This window comes from Equus caballus, chromosome 7, assembly GCF_041296265.1.
Source record: "Equus caballus isolate H_3958 breed thoroughbred chromosome 7, TB-T2T, whole genome shotgun sequence".
In the NCBI taxonomy this organism is placed as follows: Eukaryota; Metazoa; Chordata; class Mammalia; order Perissodactyla; family Equidae; genus Equus; species Equus caballus.
Window position 1 is genome coordinate 75,449,587 of NC_091690.1, and position 9,933 is coordinate 75,459,519.

General features: G+C 37.0%; 1 protein-coding gene across 1 annotated transcript; it reads left to right on the plus strand.

Moving 5' to 3' along the window:
• The first annotated feature begins 5,059 nt into the window (after window positions 1-5,059).
• On the plus strand, window positions 5,060-5,995 carry OR52J3 (olfactory receptor family 52 subfamily J member 3). The gene has a single exon (NM_001390896.1). It carries the CDS (start codon window positions 5,060-5,062, stop codon window positions 5,993-5,995), a length of 936 nt encoding a protein of 311 aa, NP_001377825.1.
• The last annotated feature ends 3,938 nt before the right edge of the window (window positions 5,996-9,933 follow it).

Below are 9,933 nucleotides of genomic sequence, written 5' to 3' on the forward strand. Positions count from 1 at the left end.
AATTGAGCAATATTCTTCCAAGATATGTCCACATACGTCACTTGGGACCCAACCTATTTTTCTCTGCTACCTTTTTATATTGGTTGCTTTGGCTTCTCCTGATGATCATGATAAATTATTTCACCCAGGATGATAGCTCTTTGTCTCATCCATTTGTTATTTGGCACAAGGAACCCAAAATGCCTGAGTGACATGCAGAGATACCAGTGTCTTTGGGTGGAAGTACTCCTAATCTGGGAACCAGATTCTCCAAACTCACAGAATCTTGTGCGGTCAGCAATCACAAATTTCCTCAGTGGGTCAATAGAAGTAGTAGTAATGGGAACCTCTCATACTTCTCTCTCTTAGTTCTTAGACTCACATATTCTTTCTTTAGAATTATTGATAATTTAGAGTGTGAACTGCATCCTGGAGGATGTACCCATCATTGTAGATTGTAATTTTTAAGCTGGAACTAAGATATGCATTCAATAAGCCAACCTATTACTCCATTGGGTTGTTGGCCTAATAGTATAAGATATAACCAGTGAATCTCATGAACATGTGCCCACTGCTATAACTCCTTGGACACCTCTTGTTGTAAAAGGGATCCCTTGTTTCTATATGATGTTATGCTAAGTTCCATGTCAATGCATTAAACATGCTATACGCCTTGGGATAATGGTGCTGACTGAGGCTCTGTGAGCAGGGAAGTCAAACCTCACACTTAGAATATATGCCATGGTGTAAAGGAATGGCTGCTTATTTTATGGTGGAAAGGTATAATGTAGTCAAATTGTCACCAAATACTTGGTTAGTCACTTGGAGCTATATCGGGGTTCATTATTTGCCTCTGCTGCTGGAAGTTTGGGTCTTCAGAGTGGCAGTAGCTAGCTGAGCTTTGATTAGTGGAAGAGTATTAGTTGGGCCCAACCATGGTCTCTGTCAATGTTAGGAGGGCTACTCTATTTAAACACAGATGTTCTCTATGGTTAATGACAAAGACTGGCTCTCGTCAACTGGATCTACTTGGTTGGATTATCTGGTGGGTGTTATAATGTGACCCAAACATCTTCACACTTTGTGCTACTCCCAGATGTCTGTTCACATGCCTCTACCCCTATGTTCCTTGATATTGATCTTACAGTTTTTCCTTTTCAAGGCTGTTGACCAACGAGAAAAGCCATTTGCCTTGGTGTATAGAGGCATCATTCTGATCTCTGCTTTTATCTTCACATGGTGCTTTCCCTGTGCACCTGTCTGTTTCTTCACATGGCATGTTTTTATAAGGACATCAGTCAGATTGGATTAGGGGCCCATCCTACTCTAGCATGTCTTAATTTTAACTTAAATAATTATATCTGCAATGACCTTCTTTCCAAATAAGGTGAAATTCTGAAACACTGGGGGTTAGAAAAGCAACATATGAATTTTAGGGGGACACAACTGAACCAATACAAATGAGTATAACTAAAATATCAGTAATAGTTGAGGCAAAGTAATTTTAAGTCACACAAAGATTTTGAAACTATATTCTCCACTTATCCTACTTTGGGAATTTACATAAGATATATTCCAGGAAACCTATTTGTGAAATGGGAAGATATGAGGTATGAGGAAAAATGGATTCAAAACAGGAGAGTAATAAAGTGTATTTCCAGCTAGTCCCATGAAAACAAACCAGTTCAGATTGGAACTACAGACTTGAGGCCACTGGGAAGGAGGTCTTCCATGGAAAAAAAAAGAAGTAGTTAAGTCTGTATCTATTGGGATATTTTACATTGTAGGCTTCTGAAAAGATAATCCAAATTGTCTTAGTCATTAAATAAAATTGATTGGCTCTTACTACAATAAAGATCTTGGCTTGGTTTTATATAAGAGTTTTTTGAATAACTAAACTGTGTCACTGGGAACCACATTTGTTTTAACACTTTCTGTGGAGATTCTGTATCTCATCCGATCCTAAAGTTAGCTCCCCTCATGGATCCAAGATACCTCTTAGCAACTCTCAAGATTACATGTGTCCTAGTTCATACTCATAAAGGAAGAAATGTGGCTTTAAGCAAATGTCTTAAGAATGATTTTGATTACATGTAAAAGCTTGATTGGACCCAAGAGAATATTTCATTATGTAAGTACAGGGAAACAAAAATTGTGAATTTACAGTAGATAGCTTTAATGTTTGTATAGAATGATGGAGAAGACTAACAATGTCAGATGAAAGATATTACTTCTCATACTTTGTGTTCAAAGCTTTATTTCTTAAGCCTGATTCTGTCTTAAGGAGGTTCCCAGAAACTTCAATGGTGTAATAAGAAGATCTAATTCTTTCAATCCAAATCATCACATTCAAATAGGATCTCCAGGATATATACATGATTGACTCTAAAATTAAAGAAGTAAATATTTGATGTCATTAGAGGTTTCAGAAGAAAAATGGCTGTAGAACTGGTAGTACAAATGATTTCTCAATCTGTTTGCATGAATAAAATCCATAGTTGCTCTCATCAGCTGAAACCTAAAATAATAATAATAATAATAAATTTAACTAGAATTGACTACTTACTATGTATAGGACACTGTTCTAAATGCCTCAGAGACATTTAATTTATATCAAATATACCCACCAAGGCAGAAACTACTATGATTCCCATTTTATAGTTAAGGAAATTGTGCGATGGAAATAATATGAAAGTCACCGAAAGTTACACAGCTAGTATGTAGTAGAGCAAAGACTTAAACACCAGTGCTCTGACTCCAGGATTGAAATGTTAGACACTTGATAAATTGATAATTGATAAGTAGGATCTTTTAAATTTGTACATGTGAAATTGTGTTGGTGGTGGTAGGAAATTCATGTACAGAAATTGTGGATTTGTGTTCTTGTGTTGATCAGGGAACTCAAAGCAATGATATTAGGTTGGAAAAAACCGTCAGTGAAGAGAAATAGTGAGATTTACAGCCAGACAAAAAGCCTCCCATGTAAGTTTAAATATTTGAAATTAAATTAGCCAGTTTCTTCTATATACAGATCAGTAACCCATAGAATTGGGCTGCATATTCATATTCATGTGGAAATACAATAGATCTGTTTTCACATATGTCAAGTATAAATGACAAGAGCTGTGTGTTTTATCCCCACTTTTTACTTGTATTTACCTACATTTCAGTTTGCTCCTATACTCTTTGGGCTTTTCTGTTTCTGGAGTAGACTCTAGAAGTTTGTGAGCAGTCTCTGAGGACTCAATCCCAGAGCTCGGTGTAAAGTTTGTAATCTTAGAACTATCCCCTAGGTGATAGAAGCCTAAAATAAACATGCCCCCACCCACTGCTCAGAAAGAGGAGTAAATGCTAGGCTGCCTGATGCTGTGTGTCAGTCCCCTGCTATGGAGTAAAGAGGTGACTGACTCAGCTGCTGAGTTCTGTTGAATAGATGTGGCGACATGTGAAGAGATACATGAGCAAAGCAGGCTGAGAACTGGACTATGTGCCAAACCTGCACCAGGCAGGAAAAAAATTATATTTTTAACTGGTAATAAGATTATCTTTAGAATTTCTCAGAAAGATTAAAGGCATTTAATATCATCCTGTCAATTGCATTGGATGAAATAAAGTTCTGCGGCACTGGAAAGGGATGGAGCTAGTGGAGACCTATTGTTGAGAGTGGGCTCCTGGTGTTGTTCCAAAATAAGCAACAGGAACTCACTAGCCTTGGCCTTAACCATCATCTTTCTACTAAGCAACGGTTTCTTGATTGGCCAGGATGTCTATATTTTCATAGAACACAATTAAGGGCCAGTCCATCCTGCCACACTTGTACTCTCTATGTTGGACTGAACTCAAAAAATATAAATTTTTTTTTCTCACCTTGGTATGTTACTACATTGAAAAAAAAATAATTAAAAGATTGTACGAAAGTAAAGCTATGACAAGGATGAAAGCAAGGTTCTCTATGCTTTATTTTTAACTACAACTGCTGTATCACACACCCCAGGGTAAGTTTCTTTACGTTTTCAGCAGTTTGAGTTATTCTGTAGCATTTTTAAGGCATTGCTTATTTATCTTTCTCTATCCCCTTTAGATCACTGCAGAAGTACATTTTCTCTATTAAGACACTGCTATCCCAGAGAGCTACAAAAAAAAGCCTTTTCTGGTACCAAGATCATCCAAGGCTTGCAGGGTTTTCTACCCAGGTTTCCAGCATCTTGCACTGATAGAAGGAGTAACCAAGCAAGTATTGGTTCCACGGCAGTGGTAAAGTTAGCACAAGTAAAACGAATAGGTGCTCTGAGAATACTTGATATGCTGTGGATACTAAACAAAAGAGTGTAAATTGCATTAGATTACCCTCCTTTTCCCTTTCCCAACTGATACTCTGTGTAGTCTGTAAATCATGAACAATGGCTGTTTCCGCTCCAAGCCATTGTTCCAAGCAACTCGAGGAGCCAGGAATTGCCTGAGATCATGTGACTCTGTCTCTTATAATCTGATTTGGTGTCTGTGACAGGCTACTGGGCTTGGGTCAGAGTTTTTACATATGTATCCCTGTATCAGTGAATAACGAGGAGTCAGAAGACTTCAGATTATGAATGAGTACCTATACACCTTGGTCTATGATTTATTTCCATTATGGATTGCTTAAAGGCAGTTTTGCTTGCCTCCGTAGTATATTAGTTAGGTCTATGTGCGTTCTTGTTGTTTCCAGTGTCACTCACCAGAGAGTGAATTTCCCAGAATGGAATCACATCCTATTCTCTTCCAAAGTAAATGGCAACTTCTAATTACTAGAGATCTGTATTGAGTTTGCTGCAAACCTTAATGTTTGGAATTAGAATTCAATCAACAGGCAGAATGAAAACACTGAATATGACTTTGGCCTGGCCTGTCAAATGTCTCTATGTCCTTCACCAACAGGTTTACTCATATAGTGAACATGACATCAATTCTGTGCTGAAATACTAAGCTAGAAATTGACATACCATGTCTTTCCTCTGATCTCTCTCTCTCTCTCTCTTGCGCTCTGTTTCTCATTTTTTCTCCCTGCAGGAGGAGCAGCTTTACCTCCTTGTCCAGTGATAGGATGAAATATCAGAACAGGAGCAGTTTTCACCCAGCCACATTTTTCCTCATTGGAATCCCAGGTCTCGAAGAGGTCCATGTCTGGATCTCCTTGCCCTTCTGCTCTGCTTACCTTGTGGCTTTACTGGGCAATGCCACAATTCTGCTCGTCATCAAGACAGAACAGACCCTCCGGGAACCCATGTTCTACTTTCTGGCCATCCTTTCAACAATTGATCTGGCCCTTTCTACAACCTCTGTGCCCCGCATGCTGGGTATCTTCTGGTTTGATGCTCATGAGATTAACTTTGGAGCTTGTGTGGCCCAGATGTTTCTGATCCACACTTTTACTGGCATGGAAGCTGAGGTCTTACTGGCCATGGCCTTTGACCGTTATGTGGCGATCTGTGCTCCTCTCCACTACACAACCATCTTAACATCCCGAGTACTGATGGGAATCAGCACGTGCATTTTATTTCGTCCAGTCCTTCTTACACTGCCCATGATCTACCTCATCTACCGCCTTCCTTTTTGTCAGGTTCGTATAATAGCTCATTCCTACTGTGAGCACATGGGCATTGCAAAATTGTCCTGTGGAAACATCCGTATCAATGCTATCTATGGCCTTTTTGTCATTTCTTTTTTTGTCCTGAATCTAGTCCTTATTGGCATCTCCTACATTTACATTCTTCGTGCTGTCTTCCACCTCCCATCGCAGGATGCACAGCTAAAAGCCCTAAGCACATGTGGTTCTCATGTTGGGGTCATCTGTGTTTTTTATATCCCCTCAGTCTTCTCTTTCCTCACTCACCGATTCGGACACAACATACCTCGCTATATTCACATTCTTGTTGCCAACCTCTATTTGGTTATCCCACCTTTGCTCAACCCTATCATTTATGGTGTGAGGACAAAACAAATACGAGAGCGAGTGCTCCATGTCTTTACTAATAAATAAGACTCCTACTAAATTCTTTTACTAAGGATTTTGGTCCATTTAGGAAGACTTGTGTGTCCTTGGCTTAATGAATATCACTTGGTCCTAACCTATTGCTGCAGGTTGCGATACAAGTTGAGTTTTCCTACCTTCTATTAATGGATTCTAAGACTTATAGAAATTTCATTGCATCTCATGTTCAAAAGCTAATAGGCAGGCCAGCTGGGTGGCATAGCGGTTAATTTGTGTTCTCTGCTTCAGTGGCCCAGGGTTTGCAGGTTTTGTTCCTGCGTGTGGACTTCATCAAGCTGTACTGTGGCAGCATCCCACATACAAAATGGAGGAACTTTGGCACAGATGTTAGCTCAGGACCAATCTTCCTCACACACACACACACAAGGCTAAGGGGCTATCCTGGAAGGGAACTGTGTGGCCTCTGTCTACATGTCTTCATGCAGAGTCCTTGAGAGCTTACGTTTGCTTCTTTTCTGAGGAAAGAACTCATAATATTGATCTTTGGTGCTCTGCAGCAATTAGAGAAGTGTGGCACTGGAAGTTTGACCCTCGATCCTACTTCATTCATTCAATCTTTCATTCATGCATCCATTTGATTATTCACTTAACTTACATTAATTATGTGTCTATTGTATTTCTCAATTCATTGGAATAGCTAGGGATGAATCAATGAACCAAACTAACATAAATGTCTGGCCTGTGAAGCTTGCATCCTGTTGTGTTCTTAAAAAAAAGCCAAGTTTATGAGTTCAAAAAAATCATTGCTAATTCTGTAGCTTGAACTAGAATGATCTGCCAAATCTGTAAGACTCAGTGGAATGATAGCCAAAACAAATATGTAACTTCAAAACTATTTCTCACTAATACCAACAATACCATCACTGATTGCCTCTCGCTGCATTCAGGCCCATAGCATAAGCATAAAGTGCATCTTGAAATCAAATTACATTTAGGATTTCTCTCCATCTGCGTGACGCCTTCTGGACTTTTCCTATCATTTTATTCATTTTTGTTCTTTCAGTCTCCATCGGACCCTAATCACTCCATCCTCAAATCTAAGCCCTCTCATCCTAGACACATGGATCTATCTCTAGTTCCCCCAGTCATTTTAATGTACAAGCTGTCAACCCAACCAATGAATACCTACTTGTTTTTGAGACTGAGGGCTTTCAATTAATTCAATAATAAGATTTCCCAAAGACCAAGCAATAACCTTTTGCATCATCAAACTTGCCACATTGGCTTACATTTTTAAAAAGCAATATTTATTTTATCTTTATCATACTTTTTAAAAAAGACACTAAAGTAGCAATATAACAACTATCTTGGTTTCTATAACTAACAAATTAATGACTTTCAATATTAATGCTCATCTCAAAGTAATACTCAATAAGATATTTACAGAATTAAAGTTGAAATCACCTTTAACACTGCCCTGCACAATTTCTTGCCATTTTTCCAGAGGCAAAATATATCATGTGTTTTTCTAACATCACAGTACAAAATTTTTTTTAAAAATTGATATTTTATTGGCTTATAACAATGTGTAAATTTCAGGCATAGATTATTATATATCAGTTTCTGTACAGATTGCTTCATGTTCACCACCAATAGTCTAGTTTTTATCCACCACCATTCATTTGTGCCCCTTTACACTTTTCACCCTCCCTCCACAAATTTTTTAGTTTTACAACCAGGCACAGTATTTTAGTTAGATCATTTTTTTTATATAGATTAAAATACTTTGTGTTTTATTTTAAGTATTCATATATTAATAGATACATATATATGTATTTTAATTAGAAAATATGCTGCACATTCTTGAATTTATTTCTTTGTGCTTTTGTAAATAATTTATCTAGGTTTTATATTTTGAGGTAGAATTATTGGGTAGCAAGACTGCAACTAGTTAGAACATATTTCTGCTTTCTTGATCTTTGGTTTTGATCACTTTTTAAAACAATTTCAAACATTCCAACATGTTTCTTTTTTTTCACCTTCATGTTTTCCTAATTAAACTTTGCTTCTTGACAGTAATTAGTTAAATATTAGTTTTCTAATTAAATTAATTTGTAACTACCCTACTCTGAGCAAAATAAAACTTTTAGGTTTTTTTTTCCTTTTTCTGTTTTACTTGTACAGTGCATCTCTCTCTTTCATGTTGGAATTATCTGGAACGGTGTTTCCAGGTTAAAAAAAACTTTTTAAATGACCATTTTTAATTATTCATATATATTTTAATGCTTTATTTCTGCAACAAATCTTCATGAATATCTCCTTGCTCTGGGATTCACAATCTTTGTGGAGAATATATCTATTATTCCCTAGCACACCCCTGATGCCAGTGACAATTCCACCTGCTCTGGTAATAAATAATTATATTTTTATATGTAAATATGTCCTCATTTGCCCTCATATTTGAATAACAGATCAAAAATTTGTAGAATTATGGAACAAAGTTTTATTCCATCAGCTTTTTGAATTAATTGTTCAACTTTTTTTTTTCTGGCAGCTAGTGTTGTTAATGATAAGTGATGTTAATCATTTTCTTCTTTTGAAAAGATTTTTTTCTTGTACTTTGTCATCTTAATTTTGATGTTTTAAATTTCATTATATTGAGTCTAGATATTTAATTTTTTATAAAAAATCAGATTCAGTATTCAATCAGTTCTTACATTCTAAGACTATATATCTAATGATTCTAGGAGCTTTTTAAATTTTATTTCTTTAAGTATTCTTCCCAACTTTATTTCCATATTCTTCTGTAAATACTTTAAAATAAAATTGGAACTCCTTATCTTACTACCAGGTATTTTAATTTTCTTTTCCTCCTTCCATCACTTTATCTATTTTACTGTGGTCCTGAAAATCCATGCACCTATTTTTAGTACTCACAATTTTTTTTTTTTGTGGAAGATTATCTCTGAGTTAACTGCTGCCAATCCTCCTCCTTTTGGGGAGGAAGACTGGCCCTGAGCTAACATCCATGCCCATCTTCCTCTACTTTATATGTGGGATGCCTACCACAGTATGGCATGCCAAGCGGTGCTGTGTCCCCACCGGGGATCTGAACCAGCAAACCCCGGGCTCCTGAAGTAGAGCGTGTGAACTTAACTGCTGCACCACCAGGCCGTCCCCTAGCACTCACAATTTTTATTTTCAGTGGTTTCCATTCTACTCTTAAGTTCCTCAGTACAATTATTTTTCAATATTTAAATTTTCTATGTTAATACTTCTCATAAAACCTATGCCTTCTTTATGATTGTAATTCTTTCTCTCTCATTCTCTCTCTCTCACCTCTTTAAGGCTGTTGACCACATGTACTTTAAAATCCAGAACTGAATAATTTTTAATTCTATATCTTAGAAAATTCTAGTTTCTTACTATAGTATTAGCTCTTTTTTTTAGTCTTATAAATAATCTTTGAACATCTGGGGACTATTAACTGCGAGTTTCTCTTTGCAATTGTGATTTCTTGCTGGCCTCTTCAAAGACCCTGATTAAGCAGCCTTTGCAGGTTGCGTTTATTAAAAAGCACATTCTGAGATGAAGATTTGCCTGTAGGAAGCTTACTCCAGTGTTGTGGTGGGTAGAACAATAACCCATTAAAGATATTCATTTCCTAATCTCCAGAATTTCTGAGTATGTTAAGTTTCATGGCAAAGAGAAATTCAGTTTGCAGATGGAATTAAGGTTATTTATCAGCTGGCTTTAAGATAGGGAGAGTATCCAGGACTATCCAGGTGAGCCCAAGGTAATCACTAGAGTCCTTAAAAGGAGACAAAACAAGCAGAAGAATTAGAATCAGAGAAGGAGATGTGATATCAAAAGTAAAGTCAGAGTAATACCACATGAGGAGGGCTCAACCTTTCACTGCTGGCTTTGAAAATGCAGAAGAGAGACATGCGTTAAGGCATATGGGCAGCCTGTAAAAGCTGTAAAAA

Coding starts and splice junctions, on each gene's coding strand:
- OR52J3 (NM_001390896.1), top strand. CDS start 5,060: ATGAAATATCAGAACAGGAGCAGTTTTCACCCAGCCACATTTTTCCTC.